This window comes from Haliotis rufescens, unplaced genomic scaffold, assembly GCF_023055435.1.
Source record: "Haliotis rufescens isolate VD_foot unplaced genomic scaffold, xgHalRufe1.0.p SCAF_15, whole genome shotgun sequence".
NCBI classification, from domain to species: Eukaryota; Metazoa; Mollusca; class Gastropoda; order Lepetellida; family Haliotidae; genus Haliotis; species Haliotis rufescens.
Genome location: NW_025963835.1, coordinates 6,354,519 through 6,374,572, shown reverse-complemented (window position 1 = coordinate 6,374,572; position 20,054 = coordinate 6,354,519). Strand labels below are relative to the sequence as shown.

Here is a 20,054-nt window from a genome sequence, read left to right as displayed (position 1 = left end):
TGTTTTGTTACAAAATACGCCAAAGAAATATTAAGTGCATTTATCCTGACACAACATGGTTGCCCATAATTTCTTTCAGATATATTGGTTGTTTTTTTCTGTCAGCAGTAGTCTGTTTACTTTGCTTCATAAATTTCCTAGAAATGTATGCCATATTTGGAAGTACTATTACATTTTACGACAATTGATGAATTAAATGAGCCTTGTTCTCATTGTTGACCTTTCTGACCTTGACGTGTATTAATCTCATTGGCTGACCAGTACCGTTGTATGCAAATTAGATTGTCGATCTGGAATGCTAGCAAAGTATAAGGCAATCAACTTGTGTAAAGTAATCACATGATAAATTCTCGTGAAATTTGATAGTTCTGTGTCTTGATATTTCTGTGCAGACGAGTAAAGATGTCAGTCGAAAGGAAATTTAAAAGTTTTACTTAAACTTTGACTTTGAAACCCTAGCTATGAGGAAGCCTGACCGTTAAACATTATTTTGACTACCGAATCAACCAATCACGCATAGTGTTGTTTCTGGAGATGCCGTTTGCTGGTCATATTTTGTTTTCATTTCTGAGAGTTTAATGACGTAACTTTGAGGTATGTTGATGTTTTAACAACATTTCTGACAAATCTGATAACCAATAAAGTTATGTATAACTGGGCCGATCATATGTATCTACGTTCTTAAATTATAGATGAATATACATGCTAAGAACATAAATAGAAGAAGGTTAATTTCATGAAGTGATAAGTACTCGGCTGAATATGTATTTCAAGTTCAACCCTTCACATTCTCCAGGCACCTGTTAGGACTATCCCAGTTTTCTTTACAGTTTACGTTGTTAAATCGTTCACCATATTGATTTAATTACCAGTTGATTACTAGACAAAGGCTCATCTGGGTCCCCCAGTGGATGGTCGTGATAAGGGTCGCTAATCCGGGATCGGGAGCTTCCCACATGCATGTATGCATACGGATTTAATCGGAAACTTGCTCGTATATTTCTGTAATTGTAACCTTCCTATTTTTTGTTTTTACTCAAGGGACAATGGAGGGGAATTTATAAAATAATTAAAATGCTGTTTTGTAGGAGAAATAGTCTCTCATGCAGGAGACCTGGGGATTTCATCAAATTGCGGGGGGGTTGACAGATCTGAGATACATATCATTGTATTATACAGGCATTTAACGTAGGAGTTCTAAGCCATGTAAGTGTTGCATTGATATTTGTATACTAACAACTGCTTTAAGAATTGCAGGTATATCATTTCCTATTTTAACTAATGAATGTATGTTTCTATCAACAGGTTTGGTCATATTGAAACAGACTATACTTCTGAGGACACAGAAGGTTTCAGAGTTGGCTCTATTATTAGCTCTGCAGTTACTTTCATTCTTACCCGAATTAAGGGTAGATAGGTAGGGTTACCACATTATTACGTGGCCTGATTTAATCAATGCTGATTGGATCATTCAAACTCTTGCCCTCTTTCCTAGTTCAAATCTGTACTTCACATTCACCCTTTGTACAAGCACGACTGTTCTATATTGGAGCCAACAATTGTTTTGATGTGTTCCATGGGTTTGTGATGATAATAGATATGTTGATTTGTTATGGGCGGCCATTCGGTCAAAAAATACAAAGGACAAAAGTACTCAATTAAGGTCAAATATTACGAATAAAGAACTAAATGTTACTATTAAAGGCCAAAATATAAAACAAACAGACGAGGGTTAAAAATACAAAGTTGAAATAAATGTCAAAAGTATGCAATATTAATAGTCATGTATTTATAATGTATAATGAACACATTGTGTATAAACATGTTGCGTTAAGCTTTGTCACCGCTAAAGGGCCTTTTCACAAATACAGTATACTGTGTAATCCAACACCTGCCTAACATTAGTACATGTATTTTGTATACAACCTTCATAAAACACTCACTTAATGCTAACCTAGGATTCATCTACAATGATCCAATAACTGTTCATGCTTGGTGCAACACGAGGGTGCTATGATGACGAGTTTTGTTTCAGATGCACATTTTCATCTGAAAAGTGATCGTTGTGCGAGAATTTGTTTTATTTGTTTTATTTAACAGTTTATTATACATTATAAATACATGCATATATATGTGTGACGTCAGACGGTGAGTGCACGAGGAATGACGTAATACATTGTGCACCTCGGCATGCTGTTATCATATACACGGCGGAACAAGCCGATTAAACTTGGAATGTTTTACAAATTGCAGCGCCATCTGGCGTTCTTTATTGTCAAAGTCCTTTCGTGCTCACTGACGTTCTTTATTGAAAACGTCCTTTCGTGCTCACTGACGTTCTTTTGTACACATTGTTCTGTCTTATGACGTCTTTTCGTAACATTTGACTATTAATATTGCGTACTTTTGACATTTATTTCAACTAGAGTTGATTGTCTCTCCAACAGTATCTAATGGTAAATGCACCGTCTCCGACCAAAATGCTGGTATTCTAAGTTTGCTATTTTCTTTACATAAACTGTAATATTGAAGCACCCAAAATGTGGAAAGTAAAGTCTAGCATGTGGCATTGTTTGAAATCTAGATCTTCAATAATTCATATCATTGGAAAGTACATATCCTAATGATGACATACATATGACATTTAAGTCAAAGTATTTTGAGAATTGACAAGTTTAATTTAATACAAGGAAATGATAGGCTAACCTTCGCAGGTAAAAGAAGGAAATATTATTGTATTTACAGTACAATAAGTAATACCTAGATTAAGTGATAGAGAAAATTACGAAAATATGAATTACCTGGATGAAACTATTTAAAAAAAACACATTTTCTTTCATATTATTTTTTATAAATACAACTTTAGAATTGTATTTACACTATGGTATACATGTACATTTAAAGACATATGTGATAGTTTATTTCAAGTTCAGTTTCCCATTTCATCCCATTCTACAAAAGGAAAAGTTTGAAAGAGATAATGATCCTAGATAAATGAAACTAATGGAATTATTTGTCATAAAAGGGAAAGCAGCATATGAAACTGAATTACGAAATTAAAACTAGCAAAATCCTTAATAGCAAAATCGTTTTGGCCTAGCTACAGCATAGAGGGAACATAACTTAAACTTGTTAAATAAACACAAGAATGCATTTATCTTGCTCCTAGACAAGATCTTTTTTATACAAATGTTATTTAAGGATACAAAATAAACAACACAGCATCATCACTATCCCCCACCATAGGGCACAAAAGACGGTTGTTTGTTCGTATAGTAGTGACCAATAAGGATGTTAAATGATGAAATGTGAAATTAATACATAAAAGGACCCTTCTCTGGGAAAAATAATTTATGACACCAATTTTCAAACAGTCTTGACAAGTATTCATAGTTAGGCATGTAAACTTTCATTCAAGTAACTTCAGTAGTTTCTGCGAAAACTTGTCCCCATTTCATGCAGTATGCACGAAGTTGAAAAGCACGGAGCAAGGCCCCTAAGTCTGTAAAACATTTATTTACGACCCTGATTTTCAAACTCATAAGAAATCATGACCAGTAAGATAATTATATTAAATTTCATTTCTCTAACTCAATTAGTTTTTGAGAAAAGTGGGCCCCATTGATTCTCCGTTCCTATATCACCCGCTGGGGTATAATTGAATAATACTAAAAACTTATGTAAATGACATGGCATTAATCAAAGTATTTGATAATTTCGATAATGCAGGTTAAAAATGAACATAATGCAAATTATTCAAAACATGAAAACTACATCACATTTACAATAGAAATGTTAACATTTTGTCATTCAGAAATTTATTATCAATTTTTTGTTTATTTGTTTATTTAATTTATGACTGCTTATGTTATTAATTCGAGATTCTAATGTACATATGGCTACTAAATAAAAAAGGCTGTTTAATCTGGGATCCATTTTGGCAGCTTTCTCACTATAAAACTTTCCATTCCTCTACTCAGTAATATGCCCCTTATTGCTTCCAATATCACGCCTTCAAACAGATAGGAAAAGCACATGTCACCATACCAAAATTAGAAAACTGTGCCAAATTCTAATGATGTTAGTAAAGCGATCAACAGTTAATGTGTAAATCTTCCCAATCGTGATGTTCTAGATCTATGTTCTAGTTCAGTTCAGTTCACTAGAATATCATACAATAATCAAGAGTACAATCTACATCAATAATTTTTAAATCTAAACTTAATTAGATCTAACATCCATTGCAGAATGTTGGAAATATGAACCCTGTCGTGTTATGATAATATACTTCATTTTCTGAGAAGATTTATATTGTGTATTTGATAATATATACATAATTGGTTATCAGTTACCTTGTACAATCACAGCATGTTACATGTAAATTAGACAGACGCTAGTTATATCAAAAAGCATATCACAGTTTCAATGAAAGGAAAAACACGGCACAGGAAGATTTCATGCGAATGTGCCCTGTCGATCACTTCAGGCTTGGCCATTCAATTTTAACATATTGATCATGAACTTCCTGCCCATAAATATACTTTATACCACCTTAATATTAACGATCACTGCTATCTTTTCACATACTAGATTTGAATATTTTCTGCCAATTAGCATCATAAATAGCACAACAATCTAGCTGCACTGTCGTTTCATCTCTAGTGTTGTGCTAAATCACCATGACACACAGTTGATAAAAATATGCAATACTTGAACAAAAAGCTTCCATTGCAGCTTAAACGTTAGCAGTCTTGCAACAATAACTGAATAGTGGGGAAAAGTAAAGCTTTCTGACCAGCCTGATCAGATTTCTTTTTCAAATTGGTTTCTGATACTAAAAAAGTTACGCGTATGTAACATGGGTGCATAATCACAATTTGCTGTCATTCGTTTGAAATTCAAACATGGCAGAAAAAGGGCGTCAGGCGTGATAAGTACTTTACTAATCTCACCATTTTTCACAATCTGTAGTAATCTATAAAATATGAGTTACACAATGTTGAAGATGAGGTGATTATGGTGATGATAGTTATGGTCATAAGTTTGGTTTTGCGCACTGACATCTTAATTCACAGTTAAAAAGAGACATTTTAAAGGGACCACATATGGTCCCGTGGCACCAAGAGGGTTAAGATAAGCATGGTGTACTGGGAACTTGTCCTGCCCCTGTGGGGTTAATTAGACTATAACGGTGGCTTACCAACAGCAGCAGAGGAGAAAGGAAGTACCAGCACACGATGAAGAACATAGGGGGATGATGTCCAGTCATCTCTTCAATGTCCCGAGCCAAGCGTCGGGCACCTGAAACCGTTGTTAACATAACTCACCCACCAAAGTATTGCACGCTACACTAGTGGTTGATATTGTGAACATCTGATAAACACTGAATCATAAGGTAGTGTAAGCATGAACGATGGCGTTTAGCATAAATGTTAATTGCAATAAAACAAATTGTCGCACCGTACTTGTATCTGTGTACGATAATAAGTGGCGACATATGCTGTTTGTTTACTCATAACAAAACCTCAGACAACACTTAGTAGTGTCTCTTTTTCATATAGGTGATATATTTGCAGTTTCATTTACAAGATATCATCAGACAGGAAAGTGAACATGTCACATCTCTGCGTAATTTCATTGTCTGAAGTTGACACAGTACCGCGCAAGTGCAATCCTCGCACAACCTTCACTTTTCAGATGTTATGAAAATGACGTAATATATTGTGCACCTCGGCATGCTGTTATCATATACACAGCTGTAACGGGAGTGGTTTAGGTGAATGAATCACTAAAGGCAGGTTGATTTGTTGATGACAGTTGTTTAATTCAATTGAATTAATGAACAGAGGCCCTGTGACAGTTGACTGAATTATTTCAGCGATGAACTGAGAACTTGTCTCCATACATAGTCAAATACAAGTGTAAATTCAAACTGCCCAGTCCCATAATGCACCCTGTCACTGAAAGTAAGGGGCTGGGGCTAGACAATAGAGACCAGAGAAACAATAGAGAAGGCAAGCGCAAGGGTGACTGTGCTATTGTAATAGTGAAGCAGGTTAGATTGGAGGGTAGACTAATACTTAGGTATTAAAATAAGAGGTGACCTTAAAATACACGTGATGATATGTACATAATAACATACCGCTACACAGCGGAACAAGACGATTAAACTTGAAATGTTTTACAAATTGTAGAGCCATCTGGCGTTCTTCATTGTCAACGTTGTCCTTAAGCAGTTCACTTTCCTTTCGTGCGCACTGATGTTCTTTAGTACACATTGTTCTTTCTTTTCAAATGACATCTTTTCGGAACATTTAACAATTATATTGCGTACATTTGACCATGATTTCAACTTTGCATTTTTTTACCTTTATTAGTAACATTTAATACTTAATTCACAACATTTGACTATTATTGCATACTTTTGTCCTTTTTTTCAACTTTGCATTTTATAACCCATAATATTTTTGTACTCCCAGGACAACTCACCATAAAACCAGGTGACAGCAATGACTTCAAAGAATGCCAGCACCATGAGTGATAAGGCAGCTGTGTAGTAATCTATCAGTTGGAAAAAATAGATCCCTCCCTGCAAAGATAAACACAACACAAACGTTTTTGTAATGAAATGTTTTTGTTATTCTATTCAAAGAGCTTCTATGGAAGGGAACCAATGAGACAACATGTTACTTTTGATCAATAGAAAAAAATCAACACACAAAGCCACACTATAAATGATGCTATACTAGAAATGAATGAAAATATGTAAGTGCTCACATTTGTATCCATTTACTGAAAATTTAGTTCAATAACATTGAAGCTATGATAAGGTCTACCAGAGGGACATTTGTGAACAGAGGGCGTTACCTGAGTTATATTTGGCAGGCCACACAGGCAAGACACCAAACACACAATAAGCACCAGGAGTTCCTTCCGGCGGAGATACTTTTTTATCTTTTCCCCGAAGTGATCAGAGATGGCAGTAACAATGACCTCCACGGAGGCAAACTGAAAACATCAACAGTTTCCGTCTTCACATGTCAATTCATTGGATGCTTCTGAATATACTTACATGGAGGCTCATCACCAGCACTGGTGAGTTGACAATGGGGCAGTCAACCTCAGGGAATGGAGCCACCAACAGGACTGTCAGTGGCCATAAGTGTTTATGATCAACAATATTTTGACATCAGGGATTTTAACTTCTTCTGTCACCAACAGGACTGTCAGTGGCCATAAGTGTTTATGATCAACAATATTTAGACATCAGGGATTTTAACTTCTTCTGTCACCAACAGAACTGTCAGTGGCCATAAGTGTTTATGATCAACAATATTTAGACATCAGGGATTTTAACTTCTTCTGTCACCATCAGGACTGTCAGTGGCCATAAGTGTTTATGATCAACAATAATTAGACATCAGGGATTTTAACTTCTTCTGTCACCAACAGGACTGTCAGTGGCCATAAGTGTTTATGATCAACAATATTTAGACATCAGGGATTTTAACTTCTTCTGTCACCATCAGGACTGTCAGTGGCCATAAGTGTTTATGATCAACAATATTTAGACATCAGGGATTTTAACTTCTTCTGTCACCATCAGGACTGTCAGTGGCCATAAGTGTTTATGATGAACAATATTTAGACATCAGGGATTTTAACTTCTTCTGTCACCATCAGGACTGTCAGTGGCCATAAGTGTTTATGATCAACAATATTTAGACATCAGGGATTTTAACTTCTTCTGTCACCATCAGGACTGTCAGTGGCCATAAGTGTTTATGATCAACAATATTTAGACATCAGGGATTTTAACTTCTTCTGTCACCAACAGGACTGTCAGTGGCCATAAGTGTTCATGATCAACAATATTTAGACATCAGGGATTTTAACTTCTTCTGTCACCAACAGGACTGTCAGTGGCCATAAGTGTTTATGATCAACAATATTTAGACATCAGGGATTTTAACTTCTTCTGTCACCATCAGGACTGTCAGTGGCCATAAGTGTTTATGATCAACAAGATTTAGACATCAGGGATTTTAACTTCTTCTGTCACCAACAGGACTGTCAGTGGCCATAAGTGTTTATGATCAACAACATTTAGACATCAGGGATTTTAACTTCTTCTGTCACCATCAGGACTGTCAGTGGCCATAAGTGTTTATGATCAACAATATTTAGACATCAGGGATTTTAACTTCTTCTGTCACCATCAGGACTGTCAGTGGCCATAAGTGTTTATGATCAACAATATTTAGACATCAGGGATTTTAACTTCTTCTGCCACCATCAGGACTGTCAGTGGCCATAAGTGTTTATGATCAACAATATTTAGACATCAGGGATTTTAACTTCTTCTGTCACCAACAGGACTGTCAGTGGCCATAAGTGTTTATGATCAACAATATTTAGACATCAGGGATTTTAACTTCTTCTGCCACCAACAGGACTGTCAGTGGTCATAAGTGTTTATGATCAACAATATTTAGACATCAGGGATTTTAACTTCTTCTGTCACCATCAGGACTGTCAGTGGCCATTAGTGTTTATGATCAACAATATTTAGACGTCAGGGATTTTAACTTCTTCTGTCACCATCAGGACTGTCAGTGGCCATAAGTGTTTATGATCAACAATATTTAGACATCAGGGATTTAAACTTCTTCTGTCACCATCAGGACTGTCAGTGGCCATAAGTGTTTATGATCAACAATATTTAGACATCAGGGATTTTAACTTCTTCTGTCACCAACAGGACTGTCAGTGGCCATAAGTGTTTATGATCAACAACATTTAGACATCAGGGATTTTAACTTCTTCTGTCACCATCAGGACTGTCAGTGGCCATAAGTGTTTATGATCAACAATATTTAGACATCAGGGATTTTAACTTCTTCTGTCACTATCAGGACTGTCAGTGGCCATAAGTGTTTATGATCAACAACATTTAGACATCAGGGATTTTAACTTCTTCTGTCACCAACAGGACTGTCAGTGGCCATAAGTGTTTATGATGAACAATATTTAGACATCAGGGATTTTAACTTCTTCTGTCACCAACAGGACTGTCAGTGGCCATAAGTGTTTATGATCAACAATATTTAGACATCAGGGATTTTAACTTCTTCTGTCACCATCAGGACTGTCAGTGGCCATAAGTGTTTATGATCAACAATATTTAGACATCAGGGATTTTAACTTCTTCTGTCACCATCAGGACTGTCAGTGGCCATAAGTGTTTATGATCAACAATATTTAGACATCAGGGATTTTAACTTCTTTTGTCACCAACAGGACTAGCCACAGAACTTAGTGATAAACAACATTTTAGTGATAAACAGACATCAAGAGTTAAATCTGTCAGATACCAGATTCACAGTTATTATTCCGTCTGTTTGTGCTACCCACCTGACTGTCAATGCCCAGACAGATGAGCATGAAGAAGAAAAGTGCGGCAAACAGCTGGGAGACAGGCATACTGGTGAAGGCTTCTGGATAGATGACAAACACCAGGCCAGGACCTGCAACAAACATGGATGTTGTACATTTGGGTGGCATGGACTTCGGGATGTGACCAGTCCATCATATGTGATGCACACGTCACATATGAAGTCACCATCACATGCAAGATGCACCAGGTCACTGACAGGATTCCACAAACATAACTTTTTGTCATAGCAACAGGATCTGCACTACACAGAAAATCTCTAGACCCCAGCACATATGCTAGACAACTGTAATACGCCAGAATATCTGTTTCACACCAACTTTTATTCTGCTGAAGGTAGATATTGACATATCATATTTGCTATATTTATCTAGTGGGCCAGCATATTTGTCCAGTGTATACACTATGGACCAGTGTATGTGTTGTGTGAACCAGTGTATGTGTCTAGTGGACCAGCGTATTTGTTTAGTGGATCAGCTTATGTGTCTAGTGGACCAGCGTATTTTTCTAGTGGACCAGTGTATTTGTCTAGTGGACCAGCGTATGTTTCTAGTGGACCAGCGTATGTGTCTAGTGGACCAGTGTATTTGTTCAGTGGACCAGAGTTTTGGTCTAGTGGACCAGTGTATGTGTCTAGGTGACCAGTGTATGTGTCTAGTGGACCAGTGTATTTGCTTAGTGGACCAGTGTATGTGTCTAGTGGACCAGTGTATTTGTTTAGTGGACCAGTGTATGTGTCTAGTGGACCAGCATATGTGTCTAGTGGACCAGTGTATTTGTTAAGTGGACCAGTGTATGTGTCTAGTGGACCAGTGTATGTGTCTAGTGGACCAGTTTATTTGTTTAGTGGACCAGTGTATGTGTCTAGTGGACCAGTTTATTTGTTTAGTGGACCAGTGTATGTGTCTAGTGGACCAGCATATGTGTCTAGTGGACCAGTGTATTTGTTTAGTGGACCAGTGTATGTGTCTAGTGGACCAGCGTATTTGTCTAGTGGACCAGTGTATGTGTCTAATGGACCAGCATACGTGTCTAGTTGACCAGTGTATTTGTCTTGTGGACCAGTGTATTTGTCTAGTGGACCAGTGTATGTGTCTAATGGACCAGCATACGTGTCTAGTTGACCAGCGTATTTGTCTTGTGGACCAGTGTATGTGTCTAGTGGACCAGTGTATTTGTCTGGTGGACCAGTGAATGTGTCTAATGTCTTCCCTGTCCCTTAGATGAGCTCCCACCCCTCAGACAGACTTCCCTGTCCCAAAGGTGGGGTCCCACTCCTCAGGAAGACTTCCATGTCCCTTTGATGAGCTCCAACCCCTCAGACAGACTTCCTGTCCCCTAGATGAGCTCCCACCCTTCAGGAAGACTTCCCTGTCCCTTATATGAGCTCCCACCCCTCAGGAAGACTACCCTAGCCCTTAGATGAGCTCCCACCCCCCAGGAAGACTTCCTGTCCCTTAGATGAGCTCCCTTCCCTTAGGAAGACTTCCTGTCCCTTAGATGAGCTCCCACCCCTCAGGAAGACTTCCCTGTCCCTTAGATGAGCTCCCACCCCCAGGAAGACTTCCCTGTCCCTTAGATGAGCTCCCAGCCCTCAGTAAGACTTCCATGTCCCTTAGATGATCTCCCACCCCTCAGGAAGACTTCCCTGTCCCTTAGATGAGCTCCCACCCCTTAGGAAGACTTCCTGTTCCCTAGATGAGCTCCCACCCCTCAGGAAGACTTCCCGGTCACATGGATGAGGTCCCACCCCTCAGGAAGACTTCCCTGTCCCTTAGATGAGCTCCCGCCCCTCAGACACACTTCCCTGTCCCTTAGGTGAGCTCCCACTCCTCAGACAGACTTCCCTGTCCCTTAAATGAGTTCCCAGCCCTCATGAAGACTTCCCTGTCCCTTAGATGAGCTCCCACCCCCAGGAAGACTTCCCTGTCACTTGGATGAACTCGTACCCCTCAGGAAGACTTCCATGTCCCTTAGATGAGGTCCCTTCCCTTAGGAAGACTTCCCTGTCACTTGGATGAACTCCTACCTCTCAGACAGCCTTTCCTGTCCCCTAGATGAGCTCCCACCCCTCAGGAAGACTTCCATGTCCCTTAGATGAGCTCCCACCCCTCAGGAAGACTTTCCTGTCCCTTAGATGAGCTACCACCCCTCTGGAAGACTTCCCTGTCCCTTAGATGAGCTCCCTCCCCCATGAAGACTTCCCTGTCCCCTAGATGAGGTCCCACCCCTCAGGAAGACTTCCCTGTCACTTGAATGAACTCCTCCCCTTCAGGAAGACTTCCCTGTCCTTTGGATGAGCTCCTACCCTTTAGGAAGACTTCCCTGTCTCTTAGATGAGCTCCCACCCCTCAGGAAGACTTCCCTGTCACTTGGATGAACTCCTACCCCTCAGACAGACTTCCCTGTCCCTTAGATGAGCTCCCACTCCTCAGGAAGACTTCCCCGTCCCTTAGATTAGCTCCCGCCCCTCAGGAAGACTTCCCTGTCACTTGGATGAACTCCCACCCCTCATGAAGACTTCCCTGTCCCTTAGATGAGCTCCCATCCTTCTGGAAGACTTCCCTGTCCCTTAGATGAGCTCCCACCCCTCAGGAAGACTTCCATGTCCCTTAGATGAGCTCCAACCCCTCAGACAGACTTCCCTGTCCCCTTGATTATCTCCCACCCCTCATGAAGACTTCCCTGTCCCTTAGATGAGCTCCCACCCTACAGGAAGACTTTCCTGTCCCTTAGATGAGCTACCACCCCTCTGGAAGACTTCCCTGTCCCTTAGATGAGCTCCCTCCCCCATGAAGACTTCCCTGTCCCTTAGATGAGCTCCTACCTCTCAGACAGACTTCCCTGTCCCTTAGATGAGCTCCCACTCCTCAGGAAGACTTCCCCGTCCCTTAGATGAGCTTCCACCCCTCAGGAAGACTTTCTGTCCCTTAGATGAGGTCCCATCCCTCAGGAAGACTTCCCTGTCCCTTATATGAGCTACCACCCCTCAGACAGACTTCCCTGTCCCCTAGATGAGGTCCCACCCCTCAGGAAGACTTCCCTGTCACTTGGATGAACTCCTACCCTTTAGGAAGACTTCCCTGTCCCTTGGATGAGCTCCTACCCTTCAGGAAGACTTCCATGTCCCTTAGATGAGCTCCCACCCCTCAGGAAGACTTCCCTGTCCTTTGGATGAACTCCTACCCCTCAGACAGATTCCCTGTTCCTTATATGAGCTACCACCCCTCTGACAGATTTCCTGTCCCTTAGATGAGCTCCCACCCCTCAGGAAGACTTCCATGTCCCTTAGATGAGCTCCCACCCCTCAGACAGACTTCCCTGTCCCCTAGATAAGCTCTGACCCCTCAGGAAGACTTCCATGTCCCTTAGATGATCTCCCACCCCTCAGGAAGACTTCCCTGTCCCTTAGATGAGCTACCACCCCTCAGACAGACTTCCCTGTCCCTTAGATGAGCTCCCGCCCCTCAGACAGACTTCCCTGTCCCTTAGATGAGCTCCAACCCCTCTGACAGACTTCCCTGTCCCTTAGATGAGCTCCCACTCCTCAGGAAGACTTCCCCGTCCCTTAGATGAGCTTCCACCCCTCAGGAAGACTTTCTGTCCCTTAGATGAGGTCCCATCCCTCAGGAAGACTTCCCTGTCCCTTATATGAGCTCCCACCCCTCAGACTTCCCTGTCCCCTAGATGAGGTCCCACCCCTCAGGAAGACTTCCCTGTCACTTGGATGAACTCCTACCTTTCAGGAAGACTTCCCTGTCTCTTTGATGAGCTCCTACCCTTCAGGAAGACTTCCCTGTCCCTTAGATGAGCTCCCCACCCCATGAAGACTTCCCTGTCCCTTAGATGAGCTCCCACCCCTCAGGAAGACTTCCATGTCCCTTAGATGAGCTCCCACCCCTCAGGAAGACTTCCCTGTCCTTTGGATGAGCTCCTACCCCTCAGACAGATTCCCTGTCCCTTAGATGAGCTCCCACCCCTCTGACAGATTTCCTGTCCCTTAGATGAGCTCCCACCCCTCAGGAAGACTTCCATGTCCCTTAGATGAGCTCCCACCCCTCAGACAGACTTCCCTGTCCCCTAGATAAGCTCCCACCCCTCAGGAAGACTTCCATGTCCCTTAGATGAGCTCCCGCCCCTCAGACAGACTTCCCAGTCCCTTAGATGAGCTCCCACCCCTCAGGAAGACTTCCATGTCCCTTAGATGATCTCCCACCCCTCAGGAAGACTTCCATGTCCCTTAAATGAGCTCCCACCCCTCAGACAGACTTCCCTGTCCCTTAGATGAGCTCCCACCCCTCAGACAGACTTCCCTGTCCCTTAGATGAGCTCCCACCCCTCAGGAAGACTTCCTGTCCCTTAGATGAGCTCCCACCCCTCAGGAAGACTTCCAAGTCCCTTAGATGAGCTCCCACCCCTCAGGAAGACTTCCCTGTCCCTTAGATGAGCTCCCACCCCTCAGACAGACTACCCTGTCCCTTAGATGAGCTCCCACCCCTCAGACAGACTTCCCTGTCCCTTAAATGAGCTCCATCCTCAAGACAGATTGATAACTATGCTTCTAACTTTATCCTGTATCCATCTGAGCATTGCTTCATAGTTACCTTTAAGATATCTTTTAATGGGTGATGATTTAAGGGTGACTTTTAAATAGCAACTTTTAACTACAACATGGATCCCCTAACTACAAGGGTTCTAAAACCAGAAAAAAAAACTAAATGTCTATACACCGTGGTAACGTCATTTTTCGTTGTGATGAAAACAATCACTGCTAGCAGTGAATCTTTGGAATAAAATAGCGCCAAATCACTGTAGCTCGCTAGATGCATTCAAAGTGAGCTCAATATCATGTAGTGAAATCTTAAGCCATCAATTAAGGACAGTGTGTCTGTTGATTGGCTGGCTACTGTGGGCTCTCCGATGGGAGAGGACATTATGGTATGTGTGATAAAAATCCTAGCTGTGTCACCACCTAAAGTGGCATATGGATAAAGTTTGACATTTTCTCCACTATAAATAAAAAGTGACATGTTTGCCAAGATATTACTGAAATACAGTTGAACCCAACATATACCCTGAATTTGGAACATACTAGATTTTGATTGTCAATCAGAGATTTCAAATCAGAACAACCACCTCTGATTGAAACAGTTCATTCAAAAGCCGAATCACTGCAGAGGCTAACATTTCTGGAAAGGTATTTCTTTTTCAATGAAAGTTGGCCGTTATTTTGAAATAATGCGGTTACTACAATAATTAAAGTATGTGTGGCAATACACGAAAACATGACGGACCAGTTACAAAAAACAAGGTTGAGCACACACAGGAACAAACTATTTATCAACTTTTCCATAACTCAGATTGACACACAACTCAATACTGGTGCCTGCTGCTTCACTCAGTCGCTTGCACCAAAGAATCATGGGAAATAAACACACTGTGCTTTCACTGTAGAAGTAGGTTATCTCCCAAATCACACAAAGATCATGCTCCCACAGGCTACAACTCCAGTGTATCATGTGAGGACACTGATAGTGTTGACATATCATACACATAGCAATCCTGCTGTCCTCCTTTCAAATAACAGCCACACAGCATGTCAACAATAACTGATGCTACCCAAGTGGTACTTCCTGTGGCTTCCTGGTCCATTACTGGAAAAAAATGATTCATGCAAGCTTTTGAATCTAAAATAGGTCATTTGGTTTACTTCAGACAAGGCATCAAGGTCAGATGAAGATGAAGACAGGAAATAAGAAATTCCTCAAGTTTGGTTTATATTTTTGAAACATGCATCAGTGTTTTTTGGAAAACATGAAACACACATGCATAAAATAAGGGCAGTAAGATGATAGTAAGACTTTCTCATTGCTTTCAAAATCATTCTGATTTCATGATACAACCAACTATGTGTCATTTGACAAAAGGGATAGACCATTTCATTCATCATGAAAAGAAATTTGTGGAATTTATGTTATGTTTACAAGAATTGCTGACAAGTCTGAAAACATGACCATAAATCAGGGACCTTCAAATGACCTTGACCTTCAAATTTGCAAGTGGCCATGGACTCAATCCATGACTTTGACCCTCTGCAAATCCTGGCTGCAATGGCCAGGACTCACCTTCTTGAACCACATCAGCTACGTCTTTATTCTGTGTCAGGGCCAAGTTGCCCAAGATGGAGAAAATCGCGAAGCCAGCCAGAATGCAGGTAAAAGCGTCGACTACCGCCAAAGATAACACATCTCTGGAAGGCAGATAAGGTTATGAAGAACATGTCTAGTGGTGCCTAGGCCCAAAAAATCAGTCATTCAATTTGTCAAGCCGACTTCCTATTCTAGGGTTTCTACTGAGTTAATATCTTTTACAAACTATATATCGTTTTCATTAGCCTCTCAAAATCCATTTTGATCTTCCATAGCATCAGAAAACTAACAAATCTTAGGATTAAAATACAACAGGGACACAGATGTTGGCTTTTCTAGACATATTTGAGACCTTCATCGCCCACAATCAATATTCCTACACTGACCACGTGGCACCAAACCCATAACCCCACACACTCCCTACCACCTATGATCATAAAACCTTAGCCCCCCCCCTCCCCCAACCACACCACACCACACCACACCACATCACATCACACAACACCACATGATCATAAACAGCAATCAAACTTCCATCCTCACAATTTACTCTACACTTCACTTGAACTTGGACCTGATGATTTATCTGAAACACTTACCGTCTAACAAATATTTCTTTCCAATAATGCAATAAAGTTTTGAGATGAAAAGCTGATTTCAGCCTTATATCTTTTATAAAAAAAATTTAAAAAATAATATTTGAATGTCACACATGTTATTCAATCGTCAACACAGATGATGAAAAGAAATCATGTATGAAATAATGTAGAGCACTATATTACATGATGATGACTCCAGCATAATCACTGGATAACAAAATATTTTTAAAAATCACATTCATAGTGCAGCAATATTTACTTCTTAGATATGAATAGGATAAATATTTTGGCATGAAGTTTACACAATATCAAAAAGCCTTAAAATACCCGGTAAATCTCTTATGAGCTAATGTAATTTAACACAAACTTTTCATTACGAACAACTTTAAAACCTGAAAGTAATGTAAAATAAACAACTACTGCAGTATAAAGAAAATGTGTGATTTGAATAACATTAGGCAGAATATGAGTCAGCATCAGCGGAGACACGAGATAGTCTCCAACTTCCAAACAACATTCACACTATTCATTTCATACATGTGTGTATGAAAAAGCGAACGCCTACAAAAAAAAATGACACACTGTAATTATGACATCCTGAAATACAACATGACAATATACACAATTGTGGTTGAGCAAAATGTCTGTTTAAAATAGAATAAACTGCCCTTTTAACAATTTAAGATATTGTGTCAACAAGATGTATATTTTATATTATCCAAATGATGTTTTTCGTAATAATAATAATATACAATCACTTTACATATTTTAATAAGAATGATGATAGAAAGATAGTACTGAAGACAAGACAGATAAATGATGGGATGAATGACGTATAAAAGGACGCATAAATGTGAATAAAGGATGTAAGAATTGATCAAACTAGTGATGCAAAGTTTTATGTTCATGACAATTTGATATTACATCAATGACAGTGGTAATTGACACTGCATAATACAGCGCTAGATACTAGCTATAATTTTGAAAAACTATTTCTCCAGTATGTATCCTACAAGTCGTTTTTATTCAGAGTATTTCTTGTCTGTGGGTATTCCATTGAGAACAGTTAACAACAGACTACAACATGAGCTACTGTAAATCAGGAAGCTCTGATAACACACACACCTACTGACTGAGCTTATGACATCTGTAAACACACCACTACCAATACTGCTATCAACATAACACAGGAGTCCTAATGGTCCTCCCTAGAACATAGCCCTGGACAGACATTGAACATGAGCAGTGGTGACACAAACAATAGTGGCCGTCATACATTCTGACAGTTATATATATATATATTGTTTGTTTGTTGCTTAACGCCGCACTCAGCAATATTCCAGCTATATGATGGCGGTCTGTAAATAATCAAATCTGGACCAGACAATCCAGTGATAGACATCATGAGCATCAATCCACGAAATTGGGATCCGATAACATGCATCAACCAAGTCAGTGAGCCTGACCACCCGATCCCGTTAGTCGCCTCTTATGACAAGCACAGTCGCCTTTTACGGCAAGCATGGGTTACTGTAGACCTATTCTACCCTGGATCTTCACGGGTATATATATATATATATATAACATGATGAAGATGAAGATGATGACGATTATGATGATAGTCACAGATTCTACAGAAATGTCAGGAAGACAGTCAGGTAGATAAAGAAAACAATGGTGAAACAATTTGTACAATATACAGAAGTCAAAAAGGAAGATAACTCACCTGAGAATGCTGTTATTGAACTTGCTGTAACTGGACATCGTGATGAGGCCGCCAAACGCGACGCCCAGAGAGTTGAAGGTCTGTGCAGCAGCGTTCACCCAAACCTGTTGGAACACATGAATAATGTTAGCTGGGTTGAACACAGCCTATGTTTGTTTGTTTGTTGTTTATCCCACCCTATGCAACAGAATCACATCACATGTCAGCGTAAGGTGGGAGGACAAGTGTGATATGGCGCTAACAGACCAAGGATCATAACAGGTTTAAGTCCTGGATTCAAACTCATGATCAGCAGTCTCTTGGGTTTGGAAAGGAAAGGGAGGTAACTGCACAGTGAGTGAGTGAGTGAGTTTAATGTGGCTTTTAACAGTATTTCAGTTATATCCTGGCGTGTCAGCTTAATGTGGGAGGAAAGCCCTAAGTGATTCCGGTCTCAGAGTGTCTACCACTTCAGTGAAACCCACGAACATGGGTATGGTGCTGGCAAACCTAGAAACATAATTGGGGCAAACTGGGATTCGAACCCACAATCATAGGTTTCTCGCATACTCAAGGGACTTAACTCTGCACAGCGAATCGCAGCGCCTTAGACGACTGGGCCACCCGTGCCCCAGGTAACTGCACAGCACCAGGAAGCACGTTGTAGAACACATTGTACAACCAGGCACCCATGTCTCAACTTCTGAATTTAAAGTAAAGCCTATATCCAAGACACCAGGGGTGTGTTTATCCATCTTTTACCTATTCCCATTTGAGTCTGGTTACCACTATATCCATCTCCAAGCTGTACTCACTTGGACCAGCAACCTATGTTTGCATCTATAACCTATTCCCATTTAAGACAAGAGATTCACTTTTGCGTTTAGAATCTATGTACTCATTTGGAACTAGTTTCCGGTCTTTGTATCTTGTAGCTATTCTGTGATTCACGATCTTTAATGGCTTCCAGGACCTATTCAAATTTGGGACAAGTGACCCGTGTTTGTGTAAGAGTGAACATTATCCTACCCTATTTTTAATCCCGGGATAAAATTCTCTAGTGTCAGGATGATTCGCCCTAGTGAATTTGAACCCATACAAGTGTGTTTAATCCCATCAACATATATTTCCCCCCACATACCCCAACCAAACATGATGAAAATGTAAGTATCAACATAAATAACACTAGAATATTTTAACCTATTGCTAGTTTTATTTATCCTATTTATTTTATTTAAGTAACTGAATACTTGGAATACTCTGTTCCATCCATGGTTGATCAAATCAACTGACAATGTCAATGTCAAACCTCAAAGTCATGAAGTCATGCGATCAGCTGACAGCATGAATGTCATGACAGCATGCAATGCATGTGTAAAGGAAGTCTGTCATGGCATAATATACACTGATTCACCTATTTCCACTTAGGTATGTTTCACTGGGATGAATTACCTTTAACTTTTGGACATAACCTATCCCAGATTTCCCACACTAAGGTAGGATACTATACCCTAAAGTAAAACTTCCCCCGGGATAATATTTAGGTAGGATATAATCCTTGCTTACATTTGCATCTCAAATGTACATTTAAGACAAATCTCCTTTTGCATCACAAATCTTTTCACATTGGAGACAAGTGACCTACCTTGGCATCTAAAAGCTGTTCCCATTTTGGTTCAATGAAGAATCGGATGCCGTCCATGGCGCCGTCCAGCGTGAGCCCTCTCACCAGCAGGATGACCAGCACCACATAGGGGAATGTGGCCGTGAAGTACACAACCTTCAGTACACAATGGTGGATTGATCAGACTATGTCATACATGTCAGCTAAATAGTTTTTGTCAAGGCTCCGGGTAACACAATTCCTAACTGGACATATTGTACCCAACTACCATGGGTATCAGGGTTGGGTCAGGTACCTGGAAAGTGAATTTGGACTCATCTCAGCCCTTACCGCAATACAGGATCTTACGATACTTGAATCTCTACACAAGGTACAATGATGCTCCAATATACAGTCGTCTATCACCACACCTTGGGGTGTAACAATACACCTTGCTGTGACAAGACACAATGGAGGTACGATACTTGAATCTCTACACAAGGTACAATGATGCTCCAATATACAGTCTAGCCACAATGAAGGT

The 20,054-nt window shown here is 40.3% G+C and overlaps 1 protein-coding gene across 1 annotated transcript in view; it reads right to left on the bottom strand.

Moving 5' to 3' along the window:
- LOC124135005 (sodium- and chloride-dependent GABA transporter ine-like) overlaps window positions 1–20,054 on the bottom strand; it is a 95,462-nt gene that overhangs the window by 11,794 nt on the left and 63,614 nt on the right. Inside the window, exons 5-11 of the mRNA XM_046500158.2 lie at window positions 19,553–19,687; window positions 17,929–18,032; window positions 15,580–15,704; window positions 9,415–9,527; window positions 6,868–7,008; window positions 6,490–6,589; window positions 5,201–5,301 (exon numbers count right to left, since the gene is read on the bottom strand). Coding sequence (XP_046356114.1) covers window positions 5,201–5,301; window positions 6,490–6,589; window positions 6,868–7,008; window positions 9,415–9,527; window positions 15,580–15,704; window positions 17,929–18,032; window positions 19,553–19,687 — 819 coding nt within the window. The remainder of the gene's footprint in view (window positions 1–5,200; window positions 5,302–6,489; window positions 6,590–6,867; window positions 7,009–9,414; window positions 9,528–15,579; window positions 15,705–17,928; window positions 18,033–19,552; window positions 19,688–20,054) is intronic.